This window comes from Lissotriton helveticus, chromosome 10, assembly GCF_964261635.1.
Source record: "Lissotriton helveticus chromosome 10, aLisHel1.1, whole genome shotgun sequence".
Classification (NCBI taxonomy): Eukaryota; Metazoa; Chordata; class Amphibia; order Caudata; family Salamandridae; genus Lissotriton; species Lissotriton helveticus.
Window position 1 is genome coordinate 1,113,560,277 of NC_136071.1, and position 19,102 is coordinate 1,113,579,378.

General features: G+C 46.3%; 1 protein-coding gene across 7 annotated transcripts in view; it reads right to left on the bottom strand.

The window, feature by feature from the left end:
- Nucleotides 1-19,102, bottom strand: part of ATP2C1 (ATPase secretory pathway Ca2+ transporting 1) — a 912,406-nt gene that overhangs the window by 299,029 nt on the left and 594,275 nt on the right. For all 7 annotated transcript variants that reach the window (XM_078663878.1, XM_078663881.1, XM_078663880.1 and 4 more), the window contains exon 16: nt 11,160-11,264. In XM_078663878.1, the coding sequence (XP_078520004.1) occupies nt 11,160-11,264 (105 nt within the window). The remainder of the gene's footprint in view (nt 1-11,159; nt 11,265-19,102) is intronic.

Below are 19,102 nucleotides of genomic sequence, written 5' to 3' on the forward strand. Positions count from 1 at the left end.
TATGCAGTTGCTGTAGCATCGTTATCCTGTGCAGAAGGACACTCACTAATACTGGAGAAGTCTGGGTGTACTGGATTGCTTATTAAGAAGAGTGATCCTCTGTAAATAAACCTGTCTCAGAAATGATGAATGCGTATGTATTGCAGACACAGAACGGCTGCCAGAATCTACATAAGAATCACGTGGAGTGGACCGAGAGTCCTGACAAGATAGGCCTGTGATATAACTTAGAGTATAGATTAACCACGTCCCGTGCTGAGGAAGCATTGTTACCTAAACCTTGATACTCTGGAGGTCGAGTGCACATGTTAGGTCTCTGGCAGTAACATTTGAAAAACTTTCTTGAGGTACAACCTTTGAAAAATGTTTGCGCAGAGATGACAAAAATCCAGCGCTACATATCTGACCAGCTAGTTGAAGAGGATCTGAGAGGAAAAAAACCTAACTCCTTATTAGATTCAGAACCACTCCGACGGTCCCTGATGTATCCATAAGTCAATTTGTAAATGACTCGCGCAGAAGAGTTGAATGCGGTCACTATGAAGGCGTAGCATACAGGAAATTGCCCAAATTCTAGAGCATGCTCTTTTGACATTACAATTAGAATTTTCCATAGATAAATCGCAGTGGTGACCAAATGAAATCTTAGAGATATGCCATCCTTATCCCACCTGGAATGGAGTCATGATGGGCTTTAAAGTAAGTCGTAGTGTCCTGGAAAAATGACTTCCTGTATACGATTTAGAGTCGAATCATACAGTTGCATATCAGGTACTGGGTGGAACTTCTTGGATTAAAATGCGAAAACTGTCCTCGGGCACCCCGAAAGAGTTGATCCCCGTACTGTGGAGAATCGAAGGCGCGGTATTGTCTGGTCAATATGATGGCCCAGAAGTAACAACTATAAAAAGGTATGGCCATTATCTCAGTATGGACTTGTGGGCGAGGAACTAAGGGTTCCTCCAACCTTAACTCCGCAACACGATACTGCAAAACTTGGAGATGTAATGTATACTGCACGGTGTTTTGTTGATAATTATGTTTTGTCCATCCTTTTTTTTAAAAATTCTAGAAGCGCCAGTGTAGGGGTATTCAAGGATACGCACATTCTGTGCCCCCATGTTAAAATTGAACCTATCCAGAGAGCTAAAAGATTGCCCGAGAGTCACCAGCGCCGATCTTTTGGATGAAGCAGAGCTCAAAATTTCTGTCAATACAATATAGAAAGAGAAAGAAACCGTCCGCCTCTATCCTGGTGACAAGGGCTTGACGAAAGCGCGTCACCGTTCCTTACATGAGGAGGGTAAATCCGTCAACATCCACCGGAGGATAGAAGAATAAAGAATCATACAAGATCCCGTAACTTGCTAAAAGGAGGCTACGACTAATAAGTAGGGTAAAGTAACACTGTAATAAGCCCAACTGGACCAAGCGTCGACTAACCTGACCATGGACTGGGTCCAGCATCAGAGAGGTCAACAAGAAAACGTGACCCTCAGTGTCCAAATAGGAAACTGGTGCAGACTTAAACTACTGTGGAGGTGACTGCTGTCAGTCTACAAGTCCTCCGTAGACGTACTTCTTGCTGGTAACGAAAACTGATCCTTAACTTGGCCAACATTCCACCTAAAACTCACCATCACTGAGGATGAATGATGAATCGAGTAGTTTGTCAACTTTGAAAGTCGTCGACAAGCCTGCTAGTGATTAAGAGAACTGTCGTCAATGGGCCAACTGTGTACGGACCTAAAGCCTGCGTGGCAACTGCCGATGTGCCCACTGTTAATGGCCCCAACTGCACTGTTTATAGGCCCACTGTTGATAGCCTAGAGATGCCAGGTCCAATGCCAATGGCCAAGTGCCGATGGATCACATGTGAGAAGGGCCACTGTCAGTGGCCCACTGCTATTGAGCCAACCGTCACTGTCTGAACTGCTTAGGGAGCAGAGCAGCGACTCATGAATGCATGTAAATATTTCCAAAGTGAAGCAACACTTCGGAGATTGCCATCAAGATGGTCTGTGTAAAAGTCTATGCCTGTTCTGGGTTCCTTGAGCCTCTTGTTGTGATCACAAATCGATCATGTGCTCATCAATATTTATTCCAACAAATACGCACTTGTACTCATCTGCATTTATTAACACCAGTAGTCCCAGTGTATGTGCAAGCCCACGATCTCCAGACTGAAAGTGCACTGCAGTTATTGCTAAAATACAATTTATTTGCAAAAGTGTTAATAAATCTACATCTTTCGATATATGTCCAAATCATTTGAATGGGTTTAAACAGCGGCAGTTTCTGATGGGAGTAAGTATTACTGTCTTGACTATGTCAGCTGAATAGGCTCTCAAATGCCGACGAGACTCTTCACCGTCGATGACTGCTCTTCAGCGTCGACGAGGGACACACTGCTCCCTCGACGAGGCACCTCATCTCACCGTCGACGAGGCACCCCTCCGTCGACGAGGCTCCTCACCGTCGACGAGGCACCCTTCCGTCGACTAGGCACCCCTCCGTCGACGAGGGCCCTCACCGTCGACGGGGCTCCCCACCGTCGACGATTACTCTTCAGCGTCGACGAGGCATCTCACCGTCGACGAGGTCCTTCACCGTCGACGAGGCACCCCCCCGTCGACGAGGCTCCCCACCGTCGACAAGGCCGTCGACGATAGCTATTCAGCGTCAACGAGGGACACCCCTCACCGTCGACGAGGCTCGCAGTCAACGCGGCTCGCCGTCGACGGAGCTCCCTCGTCGTCGTCGACGCAGCCCCCTCGTCGTGGACGAAAGGTTCCCGTCGACGATGCCACCATCACAGTCGACGTTGCTCGTCGTCGACGCGGCAAAACTCGTCATCGAGGCTAGCATTGACGAGGCAAAATTGCATTCTGTGAAAAGGCTGTTGGTCAGCGAAGCTCTTTGTCGGCTGCGCAGCCTCCTGCGACTTACAACCAGTGCATTTGAGGGCTCTGTCAACAGGATCCTGTAGTCCTGTGACACCGTAGATCACCAGTGACGGCAGAGATTGCCGTCGTAGAATACCAAGAGCGTCTAGTCAGCAAGCTGGCATCCCCTCAGAAGAAAAATGCACAGAACGAGTCTAAACGCCTGAGAGTAAATCTCGTGGGCGTAGATGTGGGAGGCAGACTCGTAGCAGGTCAAAGACCCTTACCTTTGAAGCAACCTCAGCTAGTGAAGTAAAGCCATAAAAACATAGAAAATCCTCCCACATCAGAAGGGGGGTAGCCAAATCACAAGAACATCCCCTTCTATCCTACCATGTCAGCAACAGGCAGACAAAATGATCCATGGAAACGGTCTCAGCTTTCCACCAGTGACACAGGGTCAACAAATAGACTTCGTGTGAGAAATATCACAAAATTTAATAGATATATATAATATAAATGAAGAAACTGAGCAGAGCTCAGGGAGACTCCCTGCACACGACGTGCGGTAAAAAAAAATCTGACAGCCTGAGCCTCTGGGGGGAACCTTCTGGTGGGTGCTGTCGCCTGATTGGCTGCAGTTTGGGCTACACAAAATGACAAGGATAGTCACTAATGTGGAAGTTTTTTCTTCTGTAGCTTGGCTACTTTACTTCCTGGTTTGTTTTTTATTGGTATTTACTATGTATTTATAGCATATTATTGCTTTTTTATATACCGTGGGACTCCCACTCCGACGACGGGGAATGATTCAGGCATGTGAATCTATGAAAGACACCCCTAATACTGGAGAACTATTCTTCCACAAAAACCTTTGTCAAATTCAATTACTCCTTTCCAGACATTCATTTCCATAACCAGCGATTTGAGGGGTCCTCTTTCAGCCTTTTATAAAATTCCTTTTGAAAGTCACCCTCGCACACCACTGTGCTTATAAAGCACAATTTATCAATGTCCTTGGTAATGGAGAAGGAAGTCCAATGGAATCTTCAATGGCAAAATTGTGATAGGCTCTAGCAGTATTCTGGGGAGAGAAGTACGTTATAAAGCAGCAACTGTTATCCAAGTCGAAACTACAGAAACTGTTCTTCTACAAGTACTCTTAACAGAAGATGCTGCTGCCTTCTTGAAGACTTTTGACATATATGGTGGATTATTCTCCGATTAAATCCTCCTAAAATGAAATTCTAGCATCCATGAAAATACTGGGGCCTGAGATGGCCGCCTAACCCTAGAGCTCCGTGTCACCGAGCCTTCACCCCCACGAAATCCGGCACATATCCGCCAATTCCTGCACTCCTGAAGCAGCCCTGACTCGGCGATTGATGGGGGAATCCAGTGGCCCAATTCCGGCCCCGCTAGCTGCCTCCGGCTCGGGGCGGAGGGGCGGCGCAGGCGGCCTGCAGCATCAGGCGAGGCCCCGGCTTTGCGGCCTAGTTAGGGCGCGACGGAACCCGGCCCGGCCTTTGTGAAGGACCTTGGACTCTATCGGGGGACACAATAGCTTCCACGCTGCACCTGTGGGACCACATAATCCGCCCTACACCGCTGGGGGCCGGCGTGGAGGTCGAGGATAGGCCCATGCGAGGAGAGATCTGAGGCCGGTGTGGATTGGAGGGGAAGCCAGGTGCCGGCGGCTGCCTCTTCCTAGGGCGCAGTGAAAGACAGTACCACAGGGTGCAGTGAAGGACACCACCAGCGACCCTACAGAGGGCTCACTTGGCACAGGGGCATCTTCGCAACAAAAGGTGGGACCTAAAGGGCCTGAGAGGCGAGGACGGGATCCAGTCGGGGAGGCCCTGGCAGCCCCGTTGACCTCTCTGTGGAAGACAGTGGGCAATAGCGACAGCGTCTACACAGGCATTGGGGAGCCTCAGCTGAGTGAGAGGCTGGCAGGAGAGTGTGGGTATACGCGGCGTGTATGCCCCTGATGAGGCGGTGCCCAGGGACTGTGGCGGAGTTTGGCTACCACTGACCCGTAGTGGTGAACACATTGAGTGGACGACCGAGGGCCGGGAGCCCGGACAGCTGATACGGATGGCCCCACATGCCCCTTAAACGACCAGGATGACGGTGCGGTGGAGTGGCTGAGACACTTGTGGGGTTCGGCATACCCACGGAGGACATACGTAGTGCACCCGGACGGGTCGGTGTACTTCACGTGGCCGCGACACACGGGTGGAGACAGCCGTCATGAGGCCTAAACAAGGCACAACCTCCCAAACCAACAAACTGGACAAGTATACGGTCCAGAAGGGAACTCCACAGGCGATGGGTCCAACTGGGGATCAGACAAGCCCGAAGGAGCCGTCGTTGGCATCCATCATGGCGGCCATCCAGTCCCTTGGCGCCAACCTGGAGACAAAAATCGACAAAGTCTCCATAGAGGTTAACCTCCTTCGCACTGACCTTAATAAAACGTTGGAGAAGACCAAAGCAGGTATCAAGGAGCTACAGACGTCTACCAAGGCCCTGGAACATCGCGTAAGCGATCTGGTGCACCAACACCGTCAGATGGCCCTGAGGCTGGAGGACCAGGAAAGAAGGGCCCGAAGGAGCAACATCCGCGTGGTAGGCGTACCAGAAGGTTTGGAGGAGCCCACCATGGAACTCTTTTTGGAAGATCTGATCCTCAACCATCTTAAGCCCAAAAGTCAAACATTTTTACTATTAAGCGGGCACACCGTGCGCCTATCCCAAAACCTAAGCCAGGGGCTCCGCCCAGGGCAATAATCGCAAAAATCCTAAACTATAGGGATAGAGACGCCATATTGCAGGCTGCCAGGCAGGCGGTGGACTTGCAATACGAAAATACCACGATTCGGTTTTTCCCGGACTTTACTCTTCAGGTCCAGGGAGAGAGGCGATCCTTTGTTGGTGTGAAGGCGGCTCTGAGGGAGAGGGGCATCAAATACATGATGTTTTTTCCTGCCAAGCTCAAAGTCCTTGCTGGGGGCAAGTCCCTGTTTTTTACTTCACCATCGGAAGTGCAGGATTGGATTGACCGGGAGTCGTCGGGAGCTAGAGACCGAGCTGGTGGGGAGAGATGGAGAGACAACCAGGCTGCGTCACCTGAGTCAACGGCTGGGAGGTCAGAATTGGACGGCCGGAGTCAGCGCTCCTGGAGGTCATGGTCCACAAGCCTCCGCTGGGGAACTCTTCGAAAAGCGGCTGACCAATGAGAGTGATGGACCTGCCATGATGGACCGCTTCATAATGTAACGTATTGCTAGAGGTGATGCGGTAGGGTGGGTCAGGATCCACCTGGCGGGTCCGTTGGGGGTTGGGGGGGGAATGATTCGACCCTCTGATGCGATGGGGACATTGCTCCGATTAGTAGACATTGTTGAGGGCCCTCCCCTTTCTTCTTGCCCCAGTGGCCGGACAGCCCGTGTGGGGCTGGAACAGTACCGAACTGATTGGGCCGCAGACTCTAAATGGTCATCGTCCAACTGTCATGGAGTGTAGGAACTAAGGATACACTGTTCTCATCTATGTGGGGGGCACACGGCTGGCGGGTGGAGCTGGAGCCGGCGCATGCTCCTTGCAGGAGGTTCACCGGAAGGGAAAACGGGGGTTTTCGATTTGTTGCTTTCTTCCTTTTCCTAGGTTGAGTATCGGGCGAAAGGCACTCTGCTAATTGGGGATGTGGGTAGCTCGAAGCCTACGGAGCAGGGCAGCAGGGAGGGGGGCAGGGCTGGGGGATGTTGGGGGGTTCTGGAGTTCTGGGGGGGATGGGGGGCGGTTGGGGATGAGGGGAGTTGTTGAGAAAGGTCGCACCTGATGTGTAGAGATATGCACGGAACACATATTGGACTTCGCAGGGTTGACAACACACTGAAAAGTTCGGATGGCTATGAAGTGGGATAAGAGTGTTAAAATCCTGAGTTAGAACGTTAATGGGCTGGGGGACAAGCTCAAACGGACTTTTGTATTGCAATGTGTTAAGCGGCACCTCCCAGACGTGGTACTCCTGCAGGAGACACACTTGTTAGGAAACACGTGCCATGCTTTGAATAGATGGGGGTACTCGCTGGTGATACACGCTGGTTTTACTTCAGGCTCCAGGGGTGTAGGGATCCTTAACCGCCGGAACTTCCCTCTAGTCATTGACCACACTGATCCCGACCCTCTGGGGCGCTTTGCGGCGGTCTCGGGGAGGTGGGAGGGGCGCAGGCTCAACCTAGTCAGTGCGTACTTTCCGCCAGGCCTGCAAACCCACTTGTTTCAGGACCTGAGCAAGCTTCTCCTCTCCCTCCCAGAGGGGCACTTACTGATAGGAGGGGATTTTAATGCTGTAGTTTCAGGGGACTCGGACAGACACCCGCCTAGGAACATGGCTCCCGGACACATGTGGCTGTCTGATTTCCTGGAGGCGTTTGGCCTCCTGGACCTTTGGCGTCTACGGCACCCATCGCAAAAACAATTTACTTTCTTCTCTGGCCCGCACAGCTCCTTTTCACGCATCGACTACATCCTACCGCCAATGCACCGGGACACTGCCATTCAGGAGGTCACACACCTAGCAAGGAGCATCTCGGACCACTCCCCGATATGGGCTCACCTCACTGTCGGTAATCAGAGGGAGGGATGTGTGGCGCCAATTAATGCCTGGTACCTCCGCAAGGAGGAGACGAAAAGGCTACTCACTCTCTCCATTGACCAGTATTTCGAGCATAACGTGGGCACGGTGGAATCCTCAACGGTATTGTGGGAGGCCTTTAAGACAGTACTCCGGGGGGGAAGCCCTTTCAACGATAGCTGGCCGTCGTAAGGAGCGGGAGGCGCAGATGCTGACTGTTGAATCGGATCTCCTAGATTTGGAAAAAGAGGCACAAGCTGGAGGCGATCCAGGGAGTTTGCATAAAATGGAGTTCAAGGCTGCAGAGTTTAAGGCCCTTGCCACTGACGCCACAAAGACACTGGCTAGAGACAGGGAAGGTAGGATCTATGATCAAGGGGACAAGGCAGGCAAGCTAATAGCCTGGTTAGACAAAAAGCAACAAGCAAATAGGGTTGTAGCTGAGCTTCGTACTGAGTCGGGAGCCATTCTCACGGAGCCCCGTGAGATAGTCCAAGAGTTTGCAAGGCACTATCAGAAAGTCTATAGTAGAGGGTCTGACCGGCCGAAGGAAGACTCAATCAAACTATTGACTGACATTGGACTCCCTTCCCTCTCGGACGCCGAGCGTGATACTCTAGAGATGCCACTTACTGTAGAGGAACTTTGTGGGGCCATGTGTGCCCTCTGTCCACGGAAGGCCCTCGGTCCCAACGGTTTCCCGATAGAGCTGTACAAGCTTAAACCTGACAGCGTTGGCCCGCACCTCAAACGAATGTTCGAGGAGAGCAGAGATAAGGGTATACTGCCAAAAGATCAGCTTATCGCCACAATTGTGGCTATCCCTAAGGAAGGAAAACCGAGAGACTTGTGTGCCTCCTACAGACCAATATCCCTGCTAAATGCCGAACCAAAGATTCTGGCCAAGGTCCTTGTTAACAGGCTTAAACCAGTCTTGAACACATTGTTCCATCCAGACCAATCGGGCTTTATGCCCCACCGTAACACGGTGCTCAATTTGCGCCGTCTCCACGGAGTAATCGGACGTAGTCATACGATACAGGAAGATGCTGTTGTGGTGTCGCTGGACGCCGCAATGGCGTTTGATACGCTCGAATGGCCGTTTTTGATGGCGGTCTTACGGAAACTGGGGTTTGGCCCTAATTTTCTCAGTTGGGTTCGTCTCCTTTACTCGGAGCCCTTGGCCCAAGTCACAGTCAATAACAAGACCTCTGAGCCATTCCTCCTAGGAAGGGGGACACGTCAGGGGTGTCCCTTCTCACCATTGCTATTCGCCCTCTCACTGGAGTCCCTTGCGGCCTGGATCAGGCAGGACCCTTCGCTGAAGGGACTTCGATGGGAAGACGGCTGAGGACAAAATTTAGCTGTATGCGGTTGACATCCTTCTGTACTTAACAAAGCCTCGTAAGTCCTTCATAGTGGCCTTGGATATTTTCACCAGTTTCGGGAGGAACTCGGGGTAAGTCCCTCCTTCATGTCCTTCACGGAGCCCCCCCGATTCTCCCGCGTAACTGCCCGATCAGGGTAACTACAGATGGATTTAAGCATCTGGGTATCTTTGTTTCCAAAGAAAATGCTGTTAGATACCAAAAAAACGTACTGCCGCCTCTACAGCGGCTCAAAAGAGACTTTCACATGGAAGACGCTCCCGCTCTCTCTGCTGGGCCGGGCAGCGCTCTTCAAAATGATGGCGCTGCCGTGCTTCCTCTACGCTCTCCAAAACCACCCAGACCTGGTCCCGCAGTCCTACTTTTCTGCCATTGAAGCCGCGCAGAGAGATCTGTTATGGACTGGTACCCCCCCATAGCCTTACAGAAACTCACATTAGGATGGTTTGACGGGGGTATCGCACTCCCAGACATACGGAAATATTACTGGGCCGCACAACTCTCGGCCATAAACCAGGGCACACATTGTGATGGGAACGATCCTGGATACGGGATGAACAGGTGGCTCCTCCCGTGCAGGAATTTTGAGGCCGCACTTTATTCCAAACCAGGCAGATACTCTCTCACTGGACCCACGCAGCATTCAGTCCAGCTATGGCACATTGTCCAGCGTAAACTAGGATGGGCAGACACCCTCACGATGGCTACTCCGCTATGGGTCACAGAGCGACTGGGCAAGCTGGGCCGCACTAAAGGGTTGCACAAATGGGACCTAATTGGAATTTCACACATTAAAGACTTGTGGGGCCCCAACGGTGTTGTGCACTTTGACTCACTCCAAAAAACCTACGATCTGGCGCCAACTGAATACTTTAGATACCTACAGGTTCGGCACTCCCTTCAAACTCACATCCCGGCGTGGACCGTACCCCCAGAGTCCTCCCCCCTGGAGGACAGACTGTTAGATGGCCACCTACCAGAACATGCCATTTCCCTCACATATAAGAAGCTCATTAACCATTCCCCTGACCCCCTGCTCACCCTAAAGAGGAAATGGGAGGCGGATGGACTAGAGATAGACGATGAGGAATGGGGAGGCGCACAAGCATCCCCGAAAAAGAGATAGCAATATTAGCCAGGCTCAGATTGATCACATTGAAGATACTCCATCGGGTTTATGTATCAGGGACCAGGTTAATGCTGATGGGCCGAAGTGGGGATGGTCTCTGCAGAAGGGGGTGTGGAGAGGTGGGAACCTTCTTCCACATACTATGGGAATGCCCTATGTTCTTGGCCTATTGGAAACGTGTGCACGACTGTATGCAAGAGGCGTGGAGGTGGAACTGCGGATGGAAGCGAAGAGATGCCTTTTGAGCATCTGGGAGCCCACTGATTTGCCATTGAGGGGGAGACTCTGGGTGACCCTGGGATTGGAGATTGCGAAACGCAACATTGCTAGGCTTTGGGGGGCAGTGACGCCTCCAACTCTCAATTCCTGGAAAAATTATATGGACTGGTGCATGCTCCAAGAAAAGACTGTGTATGTGGCTCGAAGCTGATCTCGGAAATGGGTGGCGGTGTGGGCCAACTGGAATGAATATCGAGGTACCCTGTGTGAACCCACATGTATCAGGCCCATTGACGACCTAACTAATGTAAATGATTGATATACTAATGCAGCTTTACAATGCCTAATACCGGACAAATGCTCTGTCTAGTGTGTTTTCCAATGATGCTTGTGTAACACTGTATTTCTGATGGTGCTGACCTCCCCTCATGTTTGACAAAATAAAAAAAGAATAAAAAAAAAAAAGAAAATACCGGGCTCTCCTACCAAAGTTGTTATGTTGATAGCAAATCTGCAGCTCTACATTTTGGATGAAAAACACCATTTCAAAAGAAATTAATGTTTGCAGGCACAAATATTATGGTTGTGGATGCTACCTAGTTTGAGGCACTTCTTGTGATGCACACTGGATGTTTGTTAAAGCATTATGGTATGAGATATGAACCTGCACCATGAGCATAAAAGGTCTTTTACATTTAAAGCATTTAAAAAAAACAAATCACCTAGTTGATTGAATCACCATGCACCAAAAAAATATTTGATTTGAAAATCTGTTCAAGCTGATTTAAACATTTGTTTTCCCGCAGTACACAAGCATTTAATCAAACTATCATATTTAACATTTAGAGAAATAAGCTGGCTAACTTCAACATTGGACTGAATGAAGAAATTTTTACCTGTTGTGTTCTGTGCACACTTTTGACAGCCATCCATTTTTGATCCGAGCTGAAGGGATACTCCGCTTTTTTGATGTAGTCTTGTTGGAGACCTTCAAGTCCCATCTATAAAAATAAGTAAACAAATTACAGCCTGATTCACAATGGATTAAACCTTTTCCACCTTACCACCAAGATATGGTTGGAATTGGATGTATTATAGAGTAGAGTTGGGAAACAGGAGGAGTAGTAGATCTTCGAAAGCATTAAAATATCTTCAGATGATTAGTTTTACAAACATTTTTTGACAACTGCAAGTAGCTCTGCTCATGAGAATCAAAACCTAAATGTACCCTAGCGATGCCTGTTGTGCAATCATCCACAATGTTCTAAAGTTGAAATGGCCTTTGTGTCTGCTATCAATTTCCTCCATCAATATGCTCCTTATGAATTTCTTTCCCTATTAAACGCATCTCCGGAAAAGAACTGAAGCAAGAGGCAGATGTTGAAGAAGGACCCATGGCCAAATGGATAATTTTGCGGCAAAAACACACAATCAGATTGACCTAGGCTGAATCACTATATTGGCACAACCCATTTTCCCATTAGAGTTGTTGCTGGAGGGGATATAGGAGCTGCAGAGAGGGTATGCATGTCACAACTTTACAGTTCACAATCTCAAAACTACAGTGTTCCTCGGGACTTGCCCTTAAGCCCTACCTTGTTGAACATATACATCCAGCCTTTAGCTCAGGTTGTAGAATCTTTTGGGCTTAAGCTGGTATCATATGCGGACGATATCCAGCCTGTAATTTCATTCATGGACACTTCATCACTTGACATGGACAATTTCCAAAAAGGCATGCTTGGGGTGGCGGAGTGGATGACTAGTAACTGCCTAAATGCTAACAAGACCGAGATTCTTCTTGTTGGCAAACATAGCCCTGTTTGGGACGAACATTGCTGGCCCGCCTCCCTTATGCCCCCCCTCAACCCAAGTCGTCTATTAAAAATCTAGGACTCTGGCCTTCAAGGTTCAAGCTAAATTTGTTGACGGCACTTGCTTTGGTCTCCTGAGAAGTCTTAAACCTATTCTGGGGCTTTTTGACCCCCCTTTTCATCAAATTATATTCGGCAGCCATTGTGTCTTTGTTGGACTATTTTTAATATTCTATACTTGGGTGCCAATCGATCTGTTTTGAGAAGACTCCAGCTAGCCCAAAATACAGCTGCTAGGATAACTTTTTTCTCTTCCCATGTTTAGCTCTGCCTCAGGCCTTTTGTGCAGGGTACATTGGCTTCTGTGGAGAAACACATTCAGATACAGATTTTAAGGCTCTTTGCGTCGCCCAAAAGATTTTATATTCCCAGGGGCCCCGTATTCTGAGCCAGTTTATTTCATCCTACCAGTCCACACGCTCCCTGGTTCCGCCAACCCGAGCTTGGCTATAGTTCCCAGAGTCAGGAGATTCAGGGGGGGTTGGGGGCGGGGATACTCTTTTCGTGCTCTGGCCCCCTTCCTTTGGGACGCTCACCCCCTCACTATCAGAAATACTCATACCCATCTTCTGTTTAGTAAATCCCTCACGACTTGGCTTTTTTCAATCTACCCTCTTCCCCTTCTTTTCTTGGGGGCTGTCAGCAGCAGTTGTGTGCTTTAGGCCTAGTGTTGGCAAGTCCCATTGTGGGGGCAGCCATGCGCTCTATACATCTCATAACATAACAAAACAATTACATAAAACATAAAACCTAACATAACAAACCACAACAAAACATAAAACCTAACATAAAATATACCATAACAATACATGACACGCATCATGACAGAACACAACATATAACAACATATAACACAACACATAACACAACACATAACACAACATATACCATATAACAACATATAACATATAACATATACCATATACCATATACCATATAACACAACATATAACACAACATATAACACAACATATAACACAACATATAACACAACATATAACACAACATATAACACAACATATAACACAACATATAACACAACATATAACACAACATATAACACAACATATAACACAACATATAACACAACATATAACACAACATATAACACAACATATAACAACATATAACAACATATAACACAACATATAACACAACATATAACACAACATATAACACAAAACACAACATATCACACAAAACACAACATATCACATATAACACAACATATCACATATAACACAACATATCACATATAACACAACATATCACATATAACACAACATATCACATATAACACAACATATCACATATAACACAACATATCACATATAACACAACATATAACACAACATATAACACAACATATAACACAACATATAACAACATATAACACAACATATAACACAACATATAACACAACATATAACACAACATATAACACAACATATAACACAACATATAACAACATATAACACAACATATAACAACATATAACACAACATATAACACAACATATAACACAACATATAACACAACATATAACACAACATATAACACAACATATAACACAACATATAACACAACATATAACAACATATAACAACATATAACACAACATATAACACAACATATAACACAACATATAACACAACATATAACACAACATATAACACAACATATAACACAACATATAACACAACATATAACACAACATAACAACACATAACACAACATATAACACAACACATAACAACATATAACACAACACATAACACAACATATAACACAACACATAACACAACATATAACACAACATATAACACAACATATAACACAACATATAACACAACATATAACACAACATATAACACAACATATAACACAACATATAACACAACATATAACACAACATATAACACAACATATAACACAACATATAACACAACATATAACACATAACACAACACATAACACAACACATAACACAACACATAACACAACACATAACACAACACATAACACAACACATAACACAACACATAACACAACACATAACACAACACATAACACAACATATAACACAACACATAACACAACATATAACACAACATATAACACAACATATAACACAACATATAACACAACATATAACACAACATATAACACAACATATAACACAACATATAACACAACACATAACACAACACATAACACAACACATAACACAACACATAACACAACACATAACACAACACATAACACAACACATAACACAACATATAACACAACATATAATTCATCTGGTTGTGTGTCTCAATTTGAGTCATTTTAGGGGGTGGCTTTAGCAAAAGCGTACACTGGTCATAAACATAGGGAGTATTTCCACTTGCCAGTGCAAGTTTAAGATTATGGAAGGGAGCGTAGATCCTTGGTATATGCCGCATGATAATGACCAAGACAATAAATCCACAGAACCAATTGTTATTTTTTGTGTATGGTTGGACATTAAACGTACACAGACATCTACTGGATTTTTAGTCCTTCCAATGGCCACCATATTGAAGGCCATGGATAGATCAATACAACAGCATTTTACAGTCTTCATTCTTGGGAATGAATAGGCTTCTCTGATGTTGACTGCGGCAGATTGCACGCTCCTACCAGATGTGGACCTTGAATGTTGGCCATGGGGGAGATATTTCCATTTTTTCTCATAACTTCTCTTTCCATGATTTTGCTTGGATTGGTTAGGTTAGGTTAGTGATTACTTGGAAATTTGGCAGGCCTTTATTGTTGCTGATATTTTTTGAAGAGCCTGATACTGGCGACATATTTTAGAGGACTAGTAAGTACAATCTTTAAAAAGAAAGTGTTTGTGGTAACCCCAAAAAATTATGAGGAAAACTGTACTAAGAATGTGGCTGGGCATAGTTCCATAAATGAGCTGAATGTTTTTAGCTTAGTGACCAGAGTAAGCATTTAACCAAGCTCTCTCAGTCTGAAAGCTGTGAAAGTGGACTGGGGAAGAGGTTGAAAGGCATGCAGCTAGTGACTTTGGTGCTGGACTGATGGGAGATGAGGCAGTTGCATGTTGCTTATTTTGAAATCAAAGATTTGCAGTTGATAACTACATTGTTTTTTTGTTTGAATATCTTTTATTGGTTTTTTGTATGATGCTCACAGTGCATAATATAACTTCAAAATGAAATTGTTACATTACAGTTGATAACTACATTGTTGTTGTGAAACCCAGAGGTTGTTTTTCAGGGCATTTGGGATTAACAATTCCTGAAAGATGCTGAAAATCTTTCAGGTTTGGTTGGTAAGCTATTTTAGTCCTTTTGTTTGGCTTTTGGTATCCTTTGTCCCTCCTCACCGAACCTAGCCTTCAATCAACACAGACTTGTACCAATGACACTCCAGGCTGCACTTAGTTAATTTCAACTCAGCTAATTGCTTGTTGAACCACTCAATGGTGCACAAGTTACTTACCTTCGGTAACAATATATCTGTAAGAAACAGTAGTTAGTATTAGATTCCTTACCTTAGAATATCCCCAGGCGTCAGTCTGGATCCGGAAACTTTTGCGTAGCAGTACCCCTACGAGTCGGTAGGCGTCGTCTGTGGCTCCGCGTCCGTCGTGGGCATCGTTTGCGCCGGGATGACATCGCCGGAGTACTTAGACGCCGCCCTCGCGCACGGACGTCAGTTCTTATACACAGCTTTTCCGAGCCAGAAACGCAGAGCCATGACAAAAATCAACACTGGTGCCATGAAACTAGGGCCTTGAAAAGGGATGACCTTTACCCTAGATATCGGTTCGCAGAACGGGGAGGATGGGTGGGGCGGTAAGGAATCTAATACTAACTACTGTTTCTTACAGATATATTGTTACCGAAGGTAAGTAACTTGTGCATCTGAAAGAAACAGGTTAGTATTAGATTCCTTACCTTAGAATAGATACCCCAGCAATAACAACCCGGGTGGTGGGTCTGCGAACCAAGATCACACCAGAAAGTCCTGGAGAACCAAAAGGCCGAAAAAGCCATCTCTCCGGACTTGGCTGTCCAAGCAGTAGTGTCTTGCGAACGTGTGCAGCGAGGCCCATGTAGCAGCCTGACAGATGTCCCGCAAGGGTACTCCCCGACCCACAGCAGTAGTAGCCGCCGTGGCCCGAGTGGAATGGGCCCTCAGCCCAACAGGAGGCTCCTTCCTTGCCAAGGAGTAACATGCCTTGATACACAAAACGACCAACCGAGAGATGGTCCGCTTGTGCACCGCCCGTCCCTTCTTAGCGCCGACGTAACCAACAAAGAGTTGGTCTGTCATGTATTCCTATAGGTTCTGAATCGATCCCCCTATTCCTGACCCTATTCTGGTTAAACTAACTATCAAGTTAACTAACAGTCAGCCCATGAGGCAAGAAAAGCCCCCATGATGCAGATACCGTTATCTGACGCAGTCACACTACGGCACAGGAACGTGTTATCTGATTAGGTCATAACGCTTGAGATCTAATTAGACAAGCGACATTCCTCCAGCCCCTGATAAGGCATACGACGTTCTCATAACAAATCAAACCTATGACAACCTGGAAAATCCGTGCGGCCATTGTTTTGATTTCACAGAGAACTTCAGTAAAAGAATGTGCTAACGAGCAAGTCGTATGACATCTTTATTGACGTATCTATGTCCATCCTTACGTCAATCTCGGCACCTTTAAGGTATAAATATTGCCGATCTTGCCCTATGCAAACACACGCGTGGTGACGAGACGGAGCAGCCATACTTGCCGAAGCCCAGAAGCAGAGCAGACCCCGCTGGCAGCAGCCCCGCCTTCCTGACGCGCTGAGAGACGCGCTGCTATCTCAAGCCGAGAGACCCAGCACCGGCACTTCCGGGTAGCCCTCGCAGGCAGCCTGGAATATCGAGAGCAGAGAAAGAGATACCATTCCTCATTCATCCTAACTTCCAGGTACAGAACTGAATAACCCCTCACAGAGAATTCGTTAGTTATTCACTTGGCAAAAACTAACTTAACTTAAACTGTAACTTTCTATTCCCGCCCACGCATTAGACTTAGGTCAGGTACACGGGGTAGGCGTATTTAGAAACACCAGTTGAGTACGTTTAGTCAAATGTATATGTGTATGTAAATATATTTTAATCATTTTAAACATCATATGGCTCAGAAACCATATCAATGTTTTTACAGTATTATTTTATACTATTGCTTTTAATGTATGCACTTTACTTAACTATAAGTATTGCAATAATATCGATCCATTTCTCTTGTACGAGAAAAGAGACTGATCAATAAATAACACCTTTTTATTGAACACGCCCGTCTCTTCCTTTTCTCTACAATCTGATGAGACTAAGAATGCACGTACTGACTGAGTAAAATAATTGCCTTGTGCTCACACGACTCTGGAGATACACTCTTGATTAGGGGAGAGCAAAGTTGTCATGTTCTATGGTTGTCAGAAACTAAATCCCTTCTTGTCTAATCAGGGAAGTTAATTCCTCCTTGAACATTCGAGAAAGTTTCTAGCGAACTCTGAGCTACGCTGGCAAACCCAAAACTTAAGTCTAGTATCGACAGTAGTAGACCTAGTTAACGTCTGGCCTAGGCCTTTACTGCTGTAGGTATTATTCCAATGCGCAGAGCCTATTGGGAAGATAGGAGCTACACTACATGGCGCCCAACGCGTTTGGAAAGGGCGATAAAACTAACGTAAGACATTTAGAGTAACTCAGTCGTGCTTTCTCACTCAGACCCCTTTTCCCAAATACTCCAAAGACGTCTGGAGTGGGTGAAAGGTAATATCCTCCAAAACCTCGCAGGAGGGAACTCCTATGTATGGTTCTTGGTATAGTCAACGTTGAAGGATAAACAGTTCCAAAATATTGTGCATCTAATCTTTGTTCCATAAGAAACCTGATCTGCAAACAAACAAAATAAGCTTCCTGTCGGTAAAATGGCAGAGAGTGATGATGAAAGAGAGGCAGTTAGATTAGCAACTGAACTCGCAGATGCTGATGCTACCATGCAAGCAGCAGACGCGGATATAATACTCATTCCGGTCATCAAAAGGAGATCTATAACTCTAAAACTTATAGAAAATGGACTGACACCTAGAGGTGGCACAGTCATATTCGTAATTGAGGCACACGAATATCGGCAGACAGAGGTATACTATTCATGGATACATTTTCCAGCAGCAAATGCTGTAACAAAGTACTTCCACTATTACAAAATAGAGGAACATCCTAATGAGTACACTCCTTTCGAGGAGGTGGAAGTACCACTCAAATTCCAAGAGCATTTGCTCTTATTTGATGGCGCCCTAAAAACATAATAATCACATCACCAGGCTCGGTCCTTTAGGTAGACCAGGAGCAACGTGGCCGGTCTTAGCCGGATACACACCACACCCAGACATCGAAGGAATGTCTACAGGAGAGCTGTTAATACAGCTAAAACAATTACTAAAAATTCATAGACAATTAGTCCAGTATGTAATGCGGACTTCAACAATTCAGCCAGCGATTAAACTTCCACAGCTGACCCCTCACCAGGGGAACACAAATAAAATCACACCACAGAACATCCAATCCTGCCTAGGTAAGGTTCCGGCTAAACGGGAACAGATACCATTCTGGTTGGCACAGAAAATCACCCAAATAGAGGCGGTGTTTCCTGACACCACCCCGCTAGAAAAACACAGGATTCTGACTATATGTCTCCCAATGGGAATCGCACCACACATAGAGGACTGTGACACTTGGGGTACAGTCTTTGCTTCAATCTACACAAAAACGCACGGTGTTCCATCTATTTCGGTAATACCAGAGGTGCTAAAACAAATTCAAGATGAATACGGTCCAGAACCTGCTTTAACCCTTGGTATGAAATTACTGAAAGACTTCAAGCAGGTCTCGGCTATATTATTAGCCAA